We start from the raw sequence: 22,699 nt of genomic DNA on the forward strand, positions 1-22,699 counted from the left end.
TAAGGGTTTTTGTTTAGTTTTGAGAGGAGTGTTGGTATATGCATTAATGCTTTTTTTCTTCACTCACCTAATTATAGGGCACTCTTGTTTTTCTTCAAGGAGACTTGAGGAGAAATACTTTATGGGTAGTATATACTCTTGTTTTTAGTGGTGAAAGATGTCTGTGGGAGGAAAACCCCATTGTTTGATGTCAGAAAGTTGGTGAGTGGTCCCTGTGACCAGGTAACCCTGCATGTAGGAAGTGAGGCTCTGTTTCCATTCTGTGACTGCCCCAAGTTTGTTTTTTATCAGACTTGCCTGGTACCACTGTCATCACTCATCTGATCTGGCAGAAGGGTCTGTGGGTATGTATGTGGGGTGAGGTGGGTGTTTCTTATAGTTGTCTAACTATAGACATGACTGTTAAATGAACATTTTACCTGGAAAAAATGAGAGAGATTCCTTTCCTAGGAACATAATTATGGATTTCCTCATCAAGTAAGGTAATGGGGTTCTTAAAGATCTAGAGGATAACAGGAAGCTTTCTTTTTTTCTTTTTTCTTTTTCTTTTTTTCTTTTTTATTTAATATTGAGACTGGAATGGGGTGAAAAGAACTGAAGCAGTAGAGGTAGCCTGGGTCTGGGCAGCTGGTAGCAGAAACAAAACAGTTGAGCGCTAAGGAAGAGATGGCTAGATCATTGGTACATTGGAAATTAGTTTTTCCTGTTTTAGAATTTTGCTGAGAGGCACTATGTCCATGCCTATGTGTCTATAGAAATGGATTGTTGTTGGCATGAATGGTTACTCTTATCATCACTTTTACTGTGATGATAAGTTTAAGAAATCATTATTAGTGTATTTAAAGTGCTTTGTGCATGCCAGTATGAGGTGTGGAAGCAGGGAGCAAGGTGGATAGCATCTCTGAATGCATATCATAACTGTTGTGCCTGTGTCTGACTCTCTTTCCAGGTGAGAACTCTTGGGGAGAGAGTGGTACTGTATGTTCTGAATCGAATTATTTATAGAAAACAGGAAATGGAGAGAAATGAGATACCATTCCTGTGCCATAGCAGTACTGATTATGCTAAGATTCTGTGGAAGAAAGGAGAGGCCATTGGGTTTTATTCAGTTAAGCCTACAGGTGAGTCTTTAAAAGTTATTTAAACTACATATTATGGAAGCTTCCTTTTTAGACCCCAACTGTATCCGTATCCTTTTAAATTACTCTTTAGAGTTTAAATTGAGGTGATTTTACTTAGTATTTCTTAGGAGTACTTTGATTCTACCTTTCTATGTAAAAGAGGATTGTTAGGAAAGTCTTTTGAAAAAAAACAAAACAAAAATAAACGTTTGACAGAGGGTAAGATTTGTACACATGTGTAAAGAGAGGTGTACTTTGAGCCTCTGATTTGGCTGTCTTGACTTCTTACCATGCCCTTCTCTCTCTCCCTCTCCCCTCCCCCCCACCTTTAAATTTTAGTTAGTTAACACACAGTGCAATATTGGTTTTAGGAGTAGAGTTCAGTGATTCCTCACTTATACAACACCCAGTGCTCATCACAAGTCCTTCCTTAGTACCTATCACCCTTCCCTTAATTTAAGGTGGTTGTTTGATTCCTGCTGCTGTCACCATTACAGGCTCCTTTTAAAACCACTCTCTACCTGTGGACCAAATGCATGGCCTCTGTCTGCCTCACACAAGTGATTAAGCCTGATTTATTAAAGGCAGCTTTGCTAATTACCATGAAAAACAATATATTTTGAGAATTTAGACAGCTTTGAAATTGTTAATCTTCTGAAGTTTGGATTTTTTAAAAAGTTTGTTTATTTATTTTGAGAGAGAGAGAGAGAGAGAGAGAGCGAGCACTCGAGCGCACAAGCAGGGGAGGGGCAGAGAGAGAACCCAAGCAGGCTCTGCACTGTCATTTTGGAGCCCAATGTGGGGCCCAAACTCACAAACTGCAAGATCATCACCTGAGCCGAAATTGAGAGTTGGACACTTAACCAAGACTGAGCCCCCGAGACACCCCTGAAGTTTGGATTTTTGATCCTAAGACTTAGCTATACCCTATTCCTAAAAGATGGGTGCCACTTCATTTTGCTTTACCTATTTTCCTGCTGTTTCAGTTCCCTGGAGGTACTGAAGCCACAAAGCTCTAACTTGCTTGATCTGTGTATACGTATATACCCACCACATAGCAAAGTCGGCCTGTTCTGTACCTTGACCGGAAGACCTTTCATAGAGAACACTCAGATTAATTTTTGGTCTTTTTTACATTTCACACCTTCCAGATTTAGCTCTTTTTTTTTTTTTTTTTTTTTTTTTTTTTTTTTTTGGTCTGATCAAGTTTGGAACTAGCTCATAGACATTTGGAGCACATATTAGCTTATACTTATTTATTTGGAGCTTTCGTTTAGATGAAAGGCACACAGTTAAAGGGCATAACATTGCTCTTTGAGTGTTTCTGATCAGTACCTGATTCCAGGAGCGTGCTTCTCTTCCTTTTTCATGCGCATTTGGGCTCCTTCTCTCCTCGGTGACCTGGCCTCTAGTTTTGCTTGTTCTGGTAGTTAACTAAATATCATATCCTGGAGTTTTCAGGTGCCACTTGTCTACCACTTTTAGCACCTTCCGCAATTTTCTACTAATTGCATTACCTCCTTACTATTTATTTTAGTTCTTTCCCACTTTTAAGTTATGGCTCTCATCCATCCACCAGATAACAATGAAATTAGGTGTGCTTATACCAGACTTTGAATTAATAACCATTTAATTCAGTCTGAAACTATTATTTTTTTTTAAAGGAAACCCAGGTGTAAAATATTTTGGAAAAATTGCTCAAAACAAATACTAAAGCACTTTCTTTTTATTTTATTTTTTTTATTTTCTTACTTATTTTTTTTGTAATTTAACTTTATTTTTTTACTTTTTAAAGTTTACATCTAGATTAGTTAGTATATAGTGAAGCAATGATTTCAGGAGTAGATTCCTTAGTGCCCCTTTCCCATTTAGCCCATCCCCCCTCCCACAACCCCTCTAGTAACCCTCAGTTTGTTCTCCGTATTTGTGAGTCTCTTCTGTTTTGTCCCCCTCCTGTTTTTATATTATTTTTGCTTCCCTTCCCTTATGTTCATCTGTTTTGTCTCTTAAAGTCCTCATATGAGTGAAGTCATATGATTTTTGTCTTTCTCTGACTAATTTCACTTAGCATAATACCCTCCAGTTCCATCCACGTAGTTGCAAATGGCAAGATTTCATTTGTTTTGATTGCCGAGTAATAGTCTGTTGTATATATATACCACATCTTCTTTACCCATTCATCCATCGTTGGACATTTGGGATCCTTACATACTTTGGCTATTGTTGCTAGTGCTGCTATAAAAATGGGGGTGCATGTGTCCCTTTGAAATAGCACACCTGTAGCCCTTGGACAAATGCCTAGTAGTGCAATTGCTGGGTCGTAGGGTAGTTCTATTTTTAGTGTTTTAAGGAACCTGCAGACTGTTTTCCAGAGTGGCTACACCAGCTTGCATTCCCACTAAAACACTTTCTGATAGAAGTATTCATAATCTATGTATCAGGAAAAAAACTCCCAGTAACAAAAAGATAAAATCTTTATTAAACAAATATGTATTGAATGAAAGCCTTATGATATTACTCTTTATGATTTTTAAGTTAAAATAGCATATTGGTATATTGGGATATTTGTTGGGATATAAAATTAGTTTTGATATATAAAAAGATTTATATATATATTTATATATATATAAAAGTATATATATACATTTAAAAGGATTTACATATATATTTATATATATGTATATAAAAGTATATATACACATTTAAAAGGATTTACATACATATATATATATATAAGGATTTACATGTATTTATATATATAAGGATTTACATATATATTTATATATAAAAAGGATTTACATATGTATTTATATATAAAAAGGATTTATATATATTTATATGTATATAAGGATTTATATATATTTATATATAAGGATATATATTTATATATGCTTATATATATATTTATATGTGTATATAAAAGGTTTTATATATATAATAGGATTTGACTGTTTATGAAGTCAAATCCTATTACAGTGTAATGAAATTTAAGAAATGTATAATTTTTTTTTTGTCTGAAGTACAGAGATCACTGTGGGAGACTTAGAGTTTGTATGGTTTTGGGGTTATGGAGATGTCATTATTAAAAGTAGTTTTTTACAGTAGCTTGTTGTGTGAAATCTGGAACATAACTCAAAGGGAATTCACAGAATTTAATAACATCATTATAACAAAAGATTTTCTGGTCCCTTCTATAGTTATTGAGTATTTTTATCTATTAAAAAAAGGGGCGCCTGGGTGGTGCAGTCGGTTAAGCGTCCGACTTCAGCCAGGTCACGATCTCGCGATCCGTGAGTTCGAGCCCCGCGTCGGGCTCTGGGCTGATGGCTCAGAGCCTGGAGCCTGTTTCCGATTCTGTGTCTCCCTCTCTCTCAGCCCCTCGCCCGTTCATGCTCTGTCTCTCTCTGTCCCAAAAAATAAATAAACGTTGGAAAAAAAAAAAATTAAAAAAAAAAAAAAAAAGGAATAGGATTAGCGCTGAACCTTGTCTCATTCTGGTAGTAAGTAATATTCATTAATGGACTTATAAACCAAAAAAGAAAAAGTGAGATACATCTATTTCATTGAAGATACATTTTGAGTAAAATTTTATTTTTCACCTAATAAGTAATTTTCCATATGTAGAGTACATTTATGTTTTGATCCATTGTGTACTATTATTGATGATGATAATAACCCAAAATTTATTTTGGTTTTATAATTAGAACTGTATGGTCACAAGAAATTTTAAAAATTTATATTTGTGTACAGGTATGTTTTTGCACTGAAAAACAGTTGAATAATCAAGTATATAATCCAAGAATAAAAGTACATTACATGATGATAACATTCTGTAGAATACATATAAGAGAAATAGAAATTCAAGGAGAAAAAGGAACATCATAACATTTTTGAGTGTTAAGGAATGGTTAGTTCAATAGTAAAGGAACAGTTAAGGGGATGATAACGGTTATCAAATTGTTAATAGTTTCTAGGGTCCGTTAGATAGATTTATTAAAGTGATATAATTTTTATCTTTAATATTATTAATTGTAAAGGGAAAAAATAGTACATTTACATAGAGAATCATGGCAGACACTCTGTTAACTAATAAATCATGGTTAATATCACCAGGAGTAACACCTGTCAATATCATGGACTCCTGATCTCTGATGTCCTGAAAAGGGCATAACATGATTTTTGGTATTTTTGCCCAAAACACATAACCTTAATTTTATAATGAGAAGACATGTGCAAAGCCAAATTGAAGGTTATTCTACAAACTAACTGATCAGTAATTTCTAGAAGTGTCAAGATCATGAAAGACAAAGGTGGAGGAATTATCAAAGATGAGAACTGAAGACATATTAAACGAAATCCAGTATGGAATCCTAGATTGGATTTGGAAACAGAAAAGAGGCAGTAGTGGAAAAAGTGGTGAAATTTGAATAAGGTTCTAGTTAATAGTATTTTATCAATATTCATCTCTTGGTTTTGATAATAGTACTTTGATACTGTAAGAAGTTAGCATTAGGGGAAGCTGGATGAAGGGTATATTGGACTCTGTATTTTTGCAAGATTTTGTAAGTTTAAAACTTTTATGATAGTTTCTTAGAAGTTGATATTGGTAATATGATAGAAATTCTATCCTTGAAATTATAGAAACTTAAGAAAATTTTAGATGTTACCAAAGATGTGTGAATACGTGATATTTCAAAAAGTTTTTAAGGTTACAACATGAGCAAAAATGTTTGAGGAATTTGAAGTGGCCAAGAGAAAAAAATTGTTTTGTTTTCTTTTTTTAAAAATTCTTAGTGTTTGTTTTAGAGAGAGAGAATGAGAGTGTGAGCAGGGAAGGGTCAGAGAGAGAGGGAGACACAGAAGCTGAAGCAGGTTTCAGGTTCTGAGCTGTCAGCACAGAGCCTGATGCAGGGCTCAAACCCACGAACCAAGAGATCATGACCTGAGCTGAAGTCAGATGCTTAACTTACTGAGCCACCCAGGTGCCCGGAGAAAAAAAAATTTTATAAATACCAATGTAAGTGGTTCGTCTTGGAAAGGTCCCAGTCAGATCATCCTTCTGTGAAGCTCATTGTCAGCCGTCACCACTGTGCACACAGAACATCTAATCAGCTTTTTAAATTTTTTTTTTTTCCCAACGTTTATTTATTTTTGGGACAGAGAGAGACAGAGCATGAACGGGGGAGGGGCAGAGAGAGAGGGAGACACAGAATCGGAAACAGGCTCCAGGCTCTGAGCCATCAGCCCAGAGCCCGATGCGGGGCTCGAACTCACGGACCGCGAGATCGTGACCTGGCTGAAGTCAGACGCTTAACCGACTGCGCCACCCAGGCGCCCCTCTAATCAGCTTTTTAATGTCTCATTCCTAACTATGAAGAAATTGCTTAGTTAGGGAAAGCCACTGATAGGAAATATAGAGACCAAAAAAGAATTAAAGCAATTTGGAAGAGACAGACAATGCAAAAGCAAAACAACTGTTAATATAGTCCTTACACTGATGAAGTGAGGACAAGATATATTAAAAGAATGTGTATAGAGCTCTTGGAAATTCAGAATTACAATGTATGAAAGATAAAGTTGAGGAAATTGCTCAGAAAGTAGAACAACTACAACATGAACCCTAAATGATGGAAAATAGGAAAGAAAATTACAGGAATGGTCTGAAAAATAGATGTTTCAAGAGAGAACAGAGAAACTGGAGGGGAAGAAATGACCAATGAAATAATTCGAGAAAATTTCTCAGAACTATAGAACATGCATTTCCACGTTAAAAGGACCCATTGAGAATCCATCACAGTGAATGAAAATAGACTCATACTGAGCTAGTTTAGTATGAAATTTCAGAAATTCGGGATAAAAGAATTTTGTACATCTCCAGAGAATGAGAGAAGCATATGTACAAAGGATCAAGAATCAGAAGGATTAGATTTCTCATCGCTACTGAGCACAAGAAGTGAAATGGTGCCCTTAAGGCACTGAAGAAGTGTGGTTATGGTGCAGTTGGGACTGGGTGTATAAATGTGTGGAAGAGGTAAACTCTCACCTTCCTTACTGGGAAGTCTGTTGATGGTGCCTGGAATGGAAACATCAAGAAAAGTAGTAAGTTAATTAGAGATGGAAGTAAATACCAGGAAGATCAGTTAAACAGTTTCAGAGTGGTCATTCCTGGGGAGCAGAAAATATTTATGGATCACAGAGGCCGTCATGGGACTGCTTTTTTTTCCTTTGAGTCTCAAAGGACTGTTGTATTCTAAACAGTATGCATGTAAAAGTTTGATTAAAAACAAAAGTGAGGGGCACCTGGGTGGCTCAGTCGATTAAGCGGCTGACTTTGGTTCAGGTTATGATCTCGCGGTCCGTGAGTTCGAGCCCCGCATCAGGCTCTGTGCTGACAGCTTGGAGCCTGGAGCCTGCTTCAGATTTTGTGTCTCCCTCCCTCTCTCTCTAGCCCTCCCCCGTTTGCGCTCTGTCTCTGTCTGTCTTTCAAAAATGAATAAATGTTAAAAACAAAACAAAACAAAACAAAACCAAAATAAAAGTGAACATTTAAAAAAAGGAACTACAGTAAAACCTTGGTTTGCAAACATAATTTGTTCTGGAAACTTGCTTGTAATCCAGAGCACTCCTATATCAAAGCAAATTTCAAGAAACATTGGTTCAGTTCTGATCATGTGGCATTTGCTGTTGCATACTACTTGTATTGCAAGACATCGCTCTCATTTATCAAGTTAAAATATATTAGAAATGGGTGCTTGTCTTGTGAAACATTCACAGACCAAGTTACTTGTGATGCGGGGTTTTACTATATTTCCAGAATCTAATCAGTGTCTACCACAAAACCTAGCTGAACTTTTTTTTTCTCTTTTTTTTTTTTTTTTTTTTTTTTGAGAGAGAGAGAGAGAGAGAGAGAGAGAGAGAGGATCCCAAGCAGGCTCCTTGCTCAGCGGGAAGCCTGATATAGGGCTTGATCTCACTACTGTGAGATCATGGCCTGACCCGAAATCTAAGTTAGATGCTTAACTGACTCAGCCACCCAGGTAGCCCTCTACCTGAGCTTTGTAAGTCCTCACAGCATCTGTAATGATAAAAGCATTGTGCTAACTAGAAAACTACTTAATGAAAAATATCTCATGTAGTTGTGAAAAACAAAACAAGAAACCTGTTTGTTAATTCAGTAGTTAATTCAGTGGAAATTTTATAACTTTGCCCTTTGTCAAGATATAGAAAAGATGTAAATTTGTGTAAATCAGATATCACATTTTAGCGTATATGAGCTGAGAGAAAAAAACAAAATGGAAGACACTGTCATTGGTTGCTGTTTGGGAAATGGCCATTATTATTTGGTTTCAACTGTGAACCACCTTGATCTAATTTGAAGACCCATATTTTTGGGGAAAAAAATGAAGATCCACATTTTTGGAAAGTATAATCAACCATATCAGGGAGGCACAATCTAATCAACAGCTATCATTTCGTTGAGTCACTACCAAAGGGACTTATTATCAGTACTAAGGGACATATGTTTGGTTTTTGTAACCCTCATGTGTAATAATTCATAATGGAAGCGTTTTTTTCTCTCTCATTATTTGCTAGTCAGCTTTATGATTTTTAGATCTTTTAGTTGAGATGATCTGTTGTCTTCCCTCCTTTTTTGGGCAAATCACTCACCTCCTGTTCACTGAAATTCATATCTCTGGCCCTTCTGTTTTTATTTTTTTTAAAAAAAAATTTTAACATTTATTTATTTTTGAGACAGAGAGAGACAGAGCATGAACAGGGGAGGGTCAGAGAGAGGGAGACACAGAATGTGAAACAGGCTCCAGGCTCTGAGCTGTCAGCACAGAGCCCGACGCGGGGCTTGAACTCACGGACCGCGAGATCATGACCTGAGCCGAAGTCGGACGCTTAACCGACTGAGCCACCCAGGTGCCCCTGGCCCTTCTGTTTTTAAAGGAACATCAAACTGTGATATAAAATGATAAAGATTGGTAGTGTAGGTAAAGGCAAAACGTAGCAGAAATTTGTGTTGGAGGAGTGAGATTATATTGTAGGGCCTTGAGTCTGTCTAGGTATAATTTTTTTTTTTAAAGGAAATGAACAAAGGCATGGGGAAGTCTCAACCACTGTTGGCTACCCGAAGTGTGTCATTGGGAAATGAAGTGGCTACTTTGTTTTGAGGTGAATTTCTAGCCATCTAAAAAGCCACATGCTTTCCAATAAGGGTTCTGTTTATTAGGGAGATATAGGGGTGCTTTCATTGTCAATATAGACACAAAGATGGCTGGTCTTGGGTTCCTCTGCCTTCAAAGCACCAAAAATCTAGTGGATGAGACAGAAAACTATAGTCATTAAACAGCTACTTATAATTTAGTTTGGTAAGTACTGTATTCGAGTTATCAAACAGGAGTCACTGAAGAGTGGAGCAGCAAATTTTGCCTAGAGGAAGGTGTCACTGAGGAAGTAATAATTAAAAGTGGCTTTCAGTAGGCAGAGAAGGTGCGAAGGGCAAGAACTTCTTAGTAAACTTATAAATGGGATATAAATATATGAAGGCACAGAGTCATGAAAATTGAAGGTGTATTTGGGACGCCATCCTGGATAAGCTGGTGGGACTAAAGGGTAGGGAGGGTTGAGTGGGTGAGAGGTAAAGATGGAGGTCCCCTTGTGAAAGGTCTTAAATGCCATACTAAAGTTTGGAATTTTATTGGCAAAGAAGCTATCGATTTTATGTAGGGGTAACATGATTAAATATTTTAGTGAGATAATTTTTGTAGGTCTTGGTGATTGGGTAGGGAAATTGTATTCTGAAATCAGGGAAGTCAGTTAATTGGGAGCTATTTTAGTGGTCCAGGCGTAAGAAGGACTGACATTAGGGATGCGGCAATAGGAATAGAGAAGGAAACAGATTTGAGGGAGATTTTTGGGTGGACAGAGTATGATGACTCCAGTCTGTATGTCGAAGGGGAGGGGAGGAACCAGTGATGACTTCCGTGGGTTTTGGCTTGGGTGCCTGGGTGGGAAGATGTTAAGATGGGAGTACAGAAGGAGGAGTGGATTTGGTAATACTTCAGTTCACTTTTGACATGTAAAGTTCAATGATCCAATGTGACATCTAAGAGATAGTTAGAAGTTTGATCACATGGGGGAGGTGTGGATTTTGACAGAAGGCAGTGCAATTCTGCTTATTATCTATGCATGAGTGTATTTGTAGATGCATGATTTTATGATTTTGTGATAAGTAATCTCTGCCTCCATTGTGGGGCTCAGACTCAACCCTGAGATCAGGAGTCGCATGCTCCAATGAATGAGCCAGCCAGGTGCCCCAGAGATCAGTGTCATTTTATTTTATTTTATTTTATTTTTAATTTTTTTTTCAATGTTTATTTATTTTTGGGACAGAGAGAGACAGAGCATGAACGGGGAAGGGGCAGAGAGAGAGGGAGACACAGAATCGGAAACAGGCTCCAGGCTCTGAGCCATCAGCCCAGAGCCCGACGCGGGGCTCGAACTCCCGGACCGCGAGATCGTGACCTGGCTGAAGTCGGACGCTTAACCGACTGCGCCACCCAGGCGCCCCAATCAGTGTCATTTTAAAACAAAGATGAGATCAGTCAAAATGCTTGTATAAAGTGAGTGTGTGTTTATGAATATTGGTGTGAGGATATAAGTTACTGGAAGCAGCATGAAGTAACCAAACAACTTTGGAGGGAATCTGCCTGGGGAAGGTAGTATCTGTTGAGATGTGCTCATTGATTTCCTGACAGTTAAAAAGGAAATGTTAATCTAGTGGGAGATAAGAGAAAGGGGAAAGTTAGCGGAAGCTGCCAACTGTCCACTAAATATATGTGCTTCATCTTCTTTATTCTAGTCATTGGCCAATAGCTGCACAATCAGGAATTATATTTTCCACTCACTTTTGAGGCTAAGCTAGGTGGGGCTGTGTGACTAGTTGTTCCAAAGTGATGAAAAATGATATGTGTGACAGAGCAAAGTCGTTAAGATGCACTGCTTTTCTCCATCTGTGGGGAAGCCACAAGATAGAAAGAACGTGAGTTCCTGTGGTAGTCCAGTTTACCCAGTTTCCAGTATTTACGTGCTTGTGTAGCTTGCTTGAATCTGAGCTGGCCTTGTGACATGGTTTACCAGTAGAAGGCAGCACAAGTGACGCTGTGCTAAACCTTAAAGCCTGGAAGTTTGTACTGTTAGAAGCTAAGTCACTATGTCAGAAATATGACTGCTTTGAGACTGCCATGTGGTGAGGAAGTCCAAACAGCTGCGTTGAGGAGAACTGAGGTTCCCAGCTGGTAAGCCCAGCTGCGCTTGTAGTTCAGAAGCTAATACACTGTATCTTGTGGGAGTGAAGCCATTTGGACTTTGAGCTGTTTCATTGCCCCATCTGATACCATGTGAGAGTTGTGATAAATGAAGCAAGTTTTTGTTTTAAGCCAGTACATTTTGGGGTGTTTTTTTTTTTTTTTTAATTTTTTTTTTCAACGTTTATTTATTTTTGGGACAGAGAGAGACAGAGCATGAACGGGGGAGGGGCAGAGAGAGAGGGAGACACAGAATCGGAAACAGGCTCCAGGCTCTGAGCCATCAGCCCAGAGCCCGACACGGGGCTCGAACTCACGGACCGCAAGATCGTGACCTGGCTGAAGTCAGACGCTTAACCGACTGCGCCACCCAGGCGCCCCTGGGGTGGTTTGTTGGGCAGCAATAGGTGACTGAAACATTTCTTGGATGGTTGTGCATCAGAAAACCAACCACTTTGCATTAACACCTATGTGGGACTGTTACTTAAGCAAAAACGAGTCTTATGTTAAGCTTTCCATATTGGTTTGTTAAAACAGCTAACGTTACTAAAACTGATTTATAGAGCATTTATGCTGTGATGAGACTGTGATAAGGATACTTGACTAGTGGTGTATGACAAGATCTCTCATGTAGATATAATCACATTGTTTGTTTAGAATTCACTTCAGGGGTGCCTGGGTGGCTCATTTGGTTGCGCGTCCAACTTCAGCTCAGGTCACGATCTCCTAGTTCATGAGTTTGAGCCCCGCGTTGGGCTCTGTGCTGACAGTCAGAGCCTGGAGCCTGCTTCGGATTCTGTGTCTCCCTCTCTCTCTGCCCCTCCCCTGCTTGTGCTCTGTCTTTCTCTTGCAGAAATAAACATTAAAAACATTTTTTAATAAAAGAAAAAGAATTCACTTTATGCATGCATTCTCTGGAGACAGTCACACACTGATGCCTTCATGAGACATTAAACCAGTTTTTATGAAGGTGAGGGAAGACGTATTCCTGGTGGACAAAGAAGAAATGGTGATTCCATGAGAACAGAAAGGCACTCAGTTGGGGCAGAATATCTGTTTTTGAATTTGACGCATAGACCCTGAATGATATGGTCAAATGTTACTCATCTTTTAAAAATTATTTCTAAGTGTTATATAGATAGGGGAGGAAGGAAAGGGGAAGAAGGTGAATAGGAGAAAGAGCAAGAAGGAGATACTGAGAGATAGTAAAAATTGTATAAATTCTCCTTGTGAAACTTAGATTTTAGAGGAGTTAGCAATGAACAGAGACAAGTGGACAATGCTGCGAAGAAAACTAAAGTAGACAAAAGAACGGAGTGTGTGTGGGAGGTACTGTTTTAAATAGAAAGGTCCACATACGCATCTCTGAAGGAAGTAAGGGATGATTAGGTATGTGATGTTTCAGGTGAAGAGGTTTTCAGGCAAAGAACTGAAACGTAGAAGCCCTGAGGCAGAAGCAAGTTTAGGGTGTTTCAGATAGAGCAAGAAGGCCAGTCGCTATAGTAGAGGGAGTGAGTGATATGGGGATAGAAGAGGCAGGTCCATATCCTAAATGGTCTTGTAGGCCAAGGAAAGAGTTTGAATTTCTTCTGGTAATGAGAGTCCATTGAAGGGTTTTGAACATGGGTGTAATGCGATCTGAGTTTTGTTTAAAATAAATAATTAACTCTATTGTATGAAAAACCAGGAGAGGAGATGCGGGGTTGAGTTTAGTTCGTTAAGAGGCTGTTGCACAGAGGCCCTGGTGAGAGCTGATGGTGGCTTGGACAAGGGAGATGGGGTAGAAGTCATCATATTTGAGATAAATTATGAAGTTACTGCTGCAGGATTTCTGATGGATTGTACATGGGCTATGAAGGAAATGAGTTAAGGATGAATTAGAGACTTTTTGCTATGAGGAGCTGGGTGGGTGGTGATGAGGTTTACTGAAAAGTTGGTAAGGGAAGATCAGCTTTGGGGAGTTTCCATGAAAAATCTGATTAAAAATCATTTATTGGAATCACAGGTATAAATTATTATTCTGTTTTATTTAAATTTTAATAGCTTTATTTAGGTAGTATTCACATTTCATACAATTCACCTATGTAAATTATGCAATTCAGTTTCTTTTTCAGTAGGTTCACCAAATTGTACAAGTATCACCCTAACCAAATTTAGATCACTTGGGTCATCTCCAAAAGGAAACCTTGTACTCATTGGCAGTCACTTTATTTATTTATTTATTTTTTAATTTTTTTTTTTAACGTTTATTTATTTTAGAGACAGAGCATGAACGGGGGAGGGGCAGAGAGAGAGGGAGGCACAGAATCGGAAGCAGGCTCCAGGCTCTGAGCCATCAGCCCGGAGCCTGATGGGGGCTCAAACTCACGGACCATGAGATTGTGACCTGAGCCGAAGTCGGACGCTTAACCGACTGAGCCACCCAGGCGCCCCATTGGCAGTCACTTTAAACTCCCTCAGCGTCTGGCCTTAGGCACCCACTAATCTGTCTCTAGATTTCTGTCTCTCTAAATTTGTCTATTTTGGACATATAAATGGAGTCCTACAATAATGTAATCAGACACAGTAGTTTTTTGTGTCTGACTTCTTTGGCTTAGAGTACTGTTCACGTTTCGTCCATGTTGCAGCGTGTTAATGTTATCACCACTTCATTCCTTTTTAGGGACAAATACTGTGCCCTTGTATGGATGTACCAATATCGTCTTTCATCATTTGATGGACTTTTGAGTTGTTGCCACTTTTTGGTTATTATAAATAATGCTGTTGTGAAGATTTGTGTGTAGGTTTTTTTTTTTTTATTTAGGATGTGTTTTTATTTCTCCTGGGTATATACCTAGGAGCGGAATTGCAGGATCATATGGTAACTCTAAGGTTAGCCTTTTGAGGAGCTGCCAAATGGTTTTCCAAAGCGATTGTACCATTTTACATTCCCACCAACAATATACCACGTTTCTCCACATCCTCACCAATACTTATTTTTATCTATCTTTCTTATTTTAGTTAGTTTAATAAGTATGAAGTGGCATTGCATTATCATTCTGAATTGTATTTCCTTAATGGCTAAGAATTTTTGAGTGTCTTTTCATGTGTTTATTGGTCATTTCATGTATATATATCTTCTCTGGAAAAATGTCTTTTTAGATCCTTTACGCAACCATTTGTAGATTGGGTTGTCTTTTTTTTTTTTTTTTTTTTGTGTATGTGTGTGTGTGTGTGTTTTTTCCCCCTTCAGCTTTATTGTGGTATAACTGACATGCAAAAATTGCTAATATTTAAAATTGATAATTTATTGTGTTTTGACATATGTATACAAGCTGTGAAACTATTAACCACAATCAAAATAATAACCATATCCATTATCCCCAAAAGTTTGTTTGCGTTTCTTGGTAACCATCCTTCTGCCCACTATGAATCCCCAAGCAAACTATCTATTAGTATAGATTAGCTTGCTTTTTCTGGAATTTCATAAAATGGAATCATTACATTATGTACATTTTTGTTTTAGTCAGGTTTCTTTCACATTAGTTAATTTAGAGATTCACATATCATGAAATTCACTCTTTAAACTTTTTTAGATATTTATTTTTGGGGGAGTTCAAGGGGGGAGAGGGGCAGAGAGAGGGGGACAGAGGATCCTAAGCAGGCTTTGCGCCAACAGCAGTGAGCCTGATGTGGAGCTTGAACTCAGAAACCACAAGATCATGATCTAAGCCCAAGTGAGATGCTCAGCCGACTGAGCTACCCAGGCGCCCCTCAAGCACAGAATTTTTTAATTTTGATGAAATACAATTTATCTTCTTTTTCTTTGTCACTTTTGCTTTTGGTATTTATCTAAGAAAGCTTTGTGTAATCCAAGGTGATAAAGATCTATTGCTATCTTTTCCTCTAAAGCTTTATAGTTTTAGCTCTTATATTTAGGTTGATAATCCTTTTGCATTTAATTTGCTTATAAGTTGTGAGGAAAGGAGTCCATCATGGTTTTTTGGTTTTTTTTTTTTGTTTGTTTTTGTTTTTGTTTTTTTTTGCATAGGTGAATATCTTGTCATCCCAGGACTATTCATTGGAAAGGCTATTCTTTTTCCATAGAGTTGAGCTGGAGTCCCTGTCAAAAATGATTTGACTATAAATATGAAGTCTTGTTTCTGGACCCTCAGTTCTATTCCACTGATCTCTGTATCTGTTCATGTGCCAGTACCATACTGTCTTGATTACTGCAGCTTTATAAGATTGAAAATGGCAAGTGTGAATCCTCCAACTTTGTTTTTCATTAAGATTGTTTTTGCTTTTTGAGGTCCTTTGCAATTCATATGAATTTAGGATCACCTTGTCAGTTTCTTTTCTTTTTTTTTTTTAAAGTTAGTTAGTTAGTTAGTTTATTTATTTATTATTTAGAGAAACAGCATGAGCAAGTGGGGAGGGGCAGAGAGAGAAAGGGAGAGATTCCCCAGCAGGCTCTGTGCTACTCTGTGCTACTCTGTGCTCTGTTTGTGAGATCATGACCTGAGCTGAAATCAGGAATCCGTGCTTAACCGACTGAGCCCTCCAGGTGCCCCAGACCATGACAATTTCTGCAAAAAAATGTAGCTGAGAATTGTCAATTTTTAGGTCAATTTGGGGAATATATTGACATTTAATAATTATAAGTCCTCTGATCCAAGAACATGGATGTCTTTTCATTTATTTAGATGTTCTTTAATTTCTTTTAACGATGTTTGCAATTTTCAGTAAGCTTTGCAGTTTTTTTGTTAAGTTTATTTGTAAGAATTTTATTATTTGTTAATGCTGTGGTAAATTGTTTTATTTAATTTCATTTTCAAATTGTTCATTGCTGGTATATAGAAATATAATTGAGGGGCGCCTGGGTGGCGCAGTCGGTTAAGCGTCCGACTTCAGCCAGGTCACGATCTCGCGGTCCGTGAGTTCGAGCCCCGCGTCGGGCTCTGGGCTGATGGCTCAGAGCCTGGAGCCTGTTTCCGATTCTGTGTCTCCCTCTCTCTCTGCCCCTCCCCCGTTCATGCTCTGTCTCTCTCTGTCCCAAAAATAAATAAACGTTGAAAAAAAAAATTTAAAGAAATATAATTGAATGTATATTGACCTTGTGTCCTGCATCCTTGCTGATGTGCCTTTTATCAGTTTTAATAATTTTTTTGTGGATTCCTTAAGATTTTCTATATACAAAATCATGTCATCTGAAAATGTAGCTCTATTTCTTTCTTTTCAGGCTAGCTGTCTTTTGTTTGCTTTTCTTGCTTAATTAGAACCTCTAGTACAGTATTGAATAGAAGCAGTGAGAATGAAGTTTTGTTTTATTCCTGATCTTAGGAGAAACCGTCCAGTCTTTCATCATTAAGTGTGATGTTAGCTGTGGGTTTTTCATAGTCCCTTTATGAGGTTTATGAGGTTTAGGAGATTGAGTATTTTTATCATGAAAGGTGTTGGGTTTTGTCAGATGTTTTTCTTTTTCCTGTTTATTGAACTAATCATATGATTTTTGTTATATTTACATTTATGTGAGCACTTCCATTCTTAATGTTGGGAAAGTCTCATGTATTAAATTAAAGATGAGTGATCATCATCATTTGGATAGATGGTAGAAGCCTTGGGAGTAGGTGAGATTTCCCAGAGAATATATGGAAGAAGGTGGTCAAGTTGGAAGTTTGAGGATTATAAGTATTCAGTCTATCATGTGCAATGCTAAATTTAATTCAATTTCAGTTAGTAAATTTAATGAAACTTCATCTTTCATCTAAGTTAGCAGGTTGTGGTTTTGCTTTACTAGGTAATCCAGTAGAACCTGTATACAAAGTACAGTTGACCCTTGAACAACATAGGTTTGAACCGTATGACTCCACTATATATGCATTTTTTTCAATAAATACAGTACAGTACTGTAAATGTATTTTCTCTTTCTTGTGACTTTCTTAATAACATTTTCTTTTCTCTAGCTTCCTGCATTGGAAAAATATAGTATGTAATACATATAACATACAAAATGGATGTGAGTGGACTGTTTGGTATTAGTAAGGCTTCCAGTCAATAGTAGGCTATTAGTGGCAGGTGGATTTTCAGCTGCTCAGGAGTCAGTGCCCCTGACTCCCAAGTTGTTCAAGGGTCAACTGTATAAATATTTAAGTAAAGGAAGAGAATCTGCATGGTTTTTTTTTTTTTGTTTTGTTTTTTTTTGGAAGGAGCATCTATGTGGTAAATAAATAGAAGAATTTTAAACTTTATGGACACTAATTCCATAAACTTTAACACTTGAAGATGCTGGAATTTACCTCTTCTCTACTCGAAGAAATGTTTGTGTGAAACAAAAAAAATCAATTTGTGGAAAATTTCTGTCATGAAATTATGATTTTTCTGTAAGGAACCTGAAACTTGTACAATAGTGAATGGCCATAAATCCTCAGGCTCCATATTGAGAATTAGAACCAGATAGTGCTTTTACTTCTCATTTTTTCTTTGTCCTTTGAACTACTAGTGCTTATGAAGTAATGTCTCTTTTGATTTCAGAATCACTATTAGCAGTTATATTATAAAAAACTCTAATTTCAAGGTATTATATATAAGTTGATTACGGTCAAAATAGCTTGTTGCTGAGACTACCTGTTAGACTTTTACAAGCAATTTGTATATTTCAGCTTTGTGAGTAAAATTGACAATTAAAAGTGGTACATACTTAAGGTGTACGACTTGATGATATATGTATACATTGTGAGTCACCAAAATCAAGCTAATTAACATATATTGCTGCACATAGTTACCGTTTTGTTTTTTTTGTATAGTGATAACATGTAATTTCTTCTTAGCAAATTTCAAGTACACAGTATTGTTAACTATAGTCATTATTTAAGACCTTTTAACCCATAGATATACCCTAACCATATGTTGGCAGTTAAGATCCAAGTAATGTGAATTTCCTATTGTAAACTTAAATTAGTTGATAGTCTTGGAGACTGTTACTGAAATTCTCCAATTTAATCATAAGTAATTCAAATTATTTGGTTCAACTAATAAAAAATCTTGTTATATTGACCAGTTCATCAAATGATATGATTGGTGAAAGTCAATTTGTAAGTTGTTTGTTACCTGAAATTTTGTTTCCTCCTTGAACTTCATTATTGGAATTTATCTCAAATAATATGAATAATCTGAGAACAGTAAGTTATTTTATTTATGGCACAAAAAGAGTAGAATATTGACTGATAAATATGAACTAATTCTAAAATTAATAGAGATAAGTGTGGGATACCCTACAATGATGCCCACAACTTATGTACTGTCTTAAAATGTGTTAAGGTGCTAACACATCTAATTAGAGGGTCAGAACACAAATCAGGGTTCTTAAAAGACAAACCAGTATACCTGTGTAATAAGAGGCATATTTAGTTACTATAAATTATTTATCCTGTTTAACCTTAAACATACAGGGTATTTTAAAAAATAGACTCCCAGCAAAAAGATTGCTAACAAAGCCATTTCTAAGACCAATGTTTCCATTTAGTCCTAATCTATAGTCTTTAAAAATCTGGAGAACTAATTTGCTTCTTTGCCATCATGAAGTAGACAAAAATGAGACTGTACTCACTAGAGAAAAAGGGATAAGATGGATGTTCAGGGACCATAGCTGGAATGAGATACTTTGTGTATTATAACCTATATGCAGCCATCAGATACTCTTTCAGTTCTAAAATGTAGTAATTGATGAGTTTCTTTTTTGTAATTTTTTTGAATGTTTGTTTATTTTTGAGAGAGAGAGAGAGACAGAGCATGAACGGGGAAGGGCCAGAGAGAGGGAGACACAGAATCCGAAGCAGGCTCCAGGCTCCGAGCTGTCAGCACAGAGCCCAACGCGGGGCTCGAACTCACAAACCGTGAGATCATGACCCGAGCCGAAGTCGGCCGCTTAACCGACTGAGCCACCCAGGCGCCCCAATTGATGAGTTTTAAAGTGGTGCAAGTCTACAGAGATGCATATTCTAGTATGTAGCTCATAAAATGAGAAAGAATAGTTACTTGTGTTAGGTGATACTGTTGGCAAACAAAATACATAGCTCTTCTCATTAGCACATATATACTTTTTGATGTGTAATAGCAGCTGGAAAGGATTTTATATTATGAAATTGATCCATTTATTTAACATTCTTCTTGATGTAGTAAAAAACTAACCATTTCTAGAAAGACTGTTGACTCATGTTCTTTAAATGTATGTACATATTTGGCCTTTTAATGTGAAAAATTTTTGGGTTTCTGTTTTATGACTACAGGAAGTGTATGTGCCTCATTTCTTACCCAAAGCTACCAACTGCCAGTCCTTGATACAATGTTTGTAAGAAAGAAGTATCGAGGCAAAGATTTTGGGCTTCAAATGCTGGAGGACTTTGTTGATTCCTTTACAGAAGATGCACTTGGCTTGCGGTATCCACTCTCCTCTCTAATGTACACAGGTAAATTAAGTTAAAAAATGTTAAACTTGTCTCAGTGTCACTTCTGAGTTGTTTCTGCAGAATATTGTAAATGTGCATATATGAGTAAGTATTAAATAAATTTGGATTCTTTGGCTCTGTAGGGCTTCATTTTACAAATATGTCCTTATTTCATGTAACGGCTTTTTGGAATTGTGGGAGCTTTTTTAAAAAGTTGAAATATAATTCACATACCATAAAATTCATCCTCTTAAAATGTACAATTCAGTGGCTTTTATTATAGTCATAGCTGTACAACCATAACCACTATCTTAATTCCAGAACATTCTCATTATTCCAAAAAAAAACCCCTGCACCATTTAGTGGTCACTCTTCATTCCTCCATTCCTTCATCCCTAGCAACCACTAATCCATTTTCGTTCTCTATGGATTTACCTATTCTGGACATTTCATACAAATGTAATCATGGGATATGATTATATTATAAGCCCTTTGTGTCTGGCTTCTTTTATTGTGCTTAAAATTTTTTAAGGTTCATCCATGGCGTAGCATGAGTCAGTGGTTAATTTGTTTTTATGGATGAATAATAGTCCATTTTATGGATATGCCACATTTTGTTTACCCATCATCCGTTGATTGGCTTTTGGGTTGTTTCCACTTTTTCGTCGTTATGAATAATGCCTTGATTATGATAAATTGAATACCAAATGAATTATAGGTGCATGTCTATTTTTGCAAAAAGTCTTAGGGAGCTTTAGTTAGCCTTCACTTTAGGCAGAAATTGCCTAATAATATTTTGTTGATGTCATTTGTATAATTTTGTGAATAAGACTCTTTGAAATGTGAAAATAAAGGAGTACATTGAAAATAGAAAATTTTAGACTAAGTGGCATTTCCATTTTCTATTTCTTGGTCTTCCTGTCTATCTTATAGCATGCTTATTAAATTTGAAGAACTTGGATTTCCATTTGGTTTTCTCTTTCAATGTAATTAGTAGTTCCTTGATGATGCTCCGTGTCCAATATTTTTGATGATCTTCACTTGTTTCCATGAATATTTTTAATGATATAGGAAATATTATAGTGTTTGACATTGTAAGCTTTAGAAAGATAATTTTCATTCTGCATATAGGTAATGAGTGCCAAGTATGGATGGGCAAGCTAGAGTAGATGATTAGCTAACTATGAGGAGCTGATTGACACAATACTATAGCATGTACCCATTCCTAAAGACATGGATTAAATAAAGTCTCCTGTATCTTCTATTCATTTGGAATTTATCCTGGGTACCGTGTGAGGTATAGATCCAACTTTATTTTACGTGACAGGTATGTGGTTGCTCTAGTCTCATTTATTGAATAATTTATTTTTTTTGCAGTGTTTGGCATTTATGTCTGTATCAGGTTAGCAGACAATGGTCCATTGACCTGCTAATTATCTTTAGAAATAAAGTTTTATTGGAACACAGCCATGTTCCTTAATTTACATAATGTCTTCGGCTTCTTTTGCACTAAAACATCAGAATTGGTTAGTGCCCATATTGACAATATGACAGTGCCTATATTGCCTGTAAGCTTAAAATATTTATTACCTGTCCCTTTAACAAAAAGTTCACTAAGTTTTCATGTATAGCATACGTTAAATGTTTGCGTGTGTATATATTTGTGTAGATTTCTTATTTGCTTATTCATTTCTGTTATCTTTTAAGTTCCATTACCTCACTGTTGTATTTATTTTAGCTTTTGAACATCTAAAAAGACTATTCTCCCCCATTTAATATGTCTGACCTTGCTTATTTGTTTCCCTGTGTGGACTTGAGAATCTGTTTACTAGATGAAAAACAAAATTCTGTTGGGATGTTATTGGGATTACTTTTATATTTACAGGTTAGCCCCTAAAGACTCCCCAAAAAACTGTTAGATTTGATAGGGGTGCCTGCCTGCTCAGTCAATGGAGCCTGTGACTTTTGATCTCAGGGGTTGTAAGTTTGGGCCTCATGATGTGTGTAGAGATTACTTAAAAGTAAAATCTTAAAAAAAAAAACAAAAACAAACACCAAAACTATTAGAACTAATAAATGAATTCAGTAAAGTTGCAGGATACAAAATCAGTTTGCAGAAGTCTGTTGCAATTCTATACACTAATAAGGAAGCAGCAGAAAGAGAAATTAAGAAAATAATCCCATTTACAATGGCACCAAAAATAATAAAATACCTAGGAATAAACCTAACCAAAGAAGTGAAATATCTGCACTCTGAAAACTATAAAACACTGATGAAAGAAATTGAAGACAACACAAAGAAATGGAAAGACATTCCATGCTCCTGGACAGGAAGAAGAAATATTGTTAAAATGTCCATACTACCTAAAGCAATCTACAGATTTAAATGCAATCCTTATCAAAATACCAATAGCATTTTTCACATGACTAAAACAGGCAATTGTAAAATTTGTATGGAACCATGGAAGTCGTCCGATAGTCACAGCAACCTTAAAAAGGAAAAATAAAGCTGGAGGTATCACAGTCCCAGATATCAAAATATACTATAAAGCTGTAGTAACCAATACAGCATGGTACTGGCACAAAAACAGACCTGTAGATCAAATAGAACAGAATGGAAAGCCCAGAAATAAACACATAATTATATGGTCAGTTAATCTTTGACAAAGGAGGCAAGAATGTGCAGTGGGGAAAAAACTCTCTTCAACAAGTGGTGTTAGGAAAACTGGACAGCATCATGCAAAAGAATGGAACTGGACCCTTTATACACCATACTCCCAAAATGGATCAAGGACCTAAATGTGAGAACTGAAACCATAAATATCCCAGAAAAGGACAC

General features: G+C 36.7%; 1 protein-coding gene across 7 annotated transcripts in view; it reads left to right on the top strand.

Annotated features, from left to right (window-relative positions):
- Positions 1 to 22,699, top strand: part of FAM169A (family with sequence similarity 169 member A) — a 95,977-nt gene that overhangs the window by 46,840 nt on the left and 26,438 nt on the right. For all 7 annotated transcript variants that reach the window (XM_086698865.1, XM_086698913.1, XM_086698872.1 and 4 more), the window contains 2 exons: positions 950 to 1,121; positions 19,702 to 19,881. In XM_086698865.1, coding sequence (XP_086554991.1) covers positions 950 to 1,121; positions 19,702 to 19,881 — 352 coding nt within the window. The remainder of the gene's footprint in view (positions 1 to 949; positions 1,122 to 19,701; positions 19,882 to 22,699) is intronic.

Source organism: Puma concolor, chromosome A1 (assembly GCF_028749965.1).
Source record: "Puma concolor isolate L17-30 chromosome A1, mPumCon1.1.hap2, whole genome shotgun sequence".
Lineage (NCBI taxonomy): Eukaryota > Metazoa > Chordata > Mammalia > Carnivora > Felidae > Puma > Puma concolor.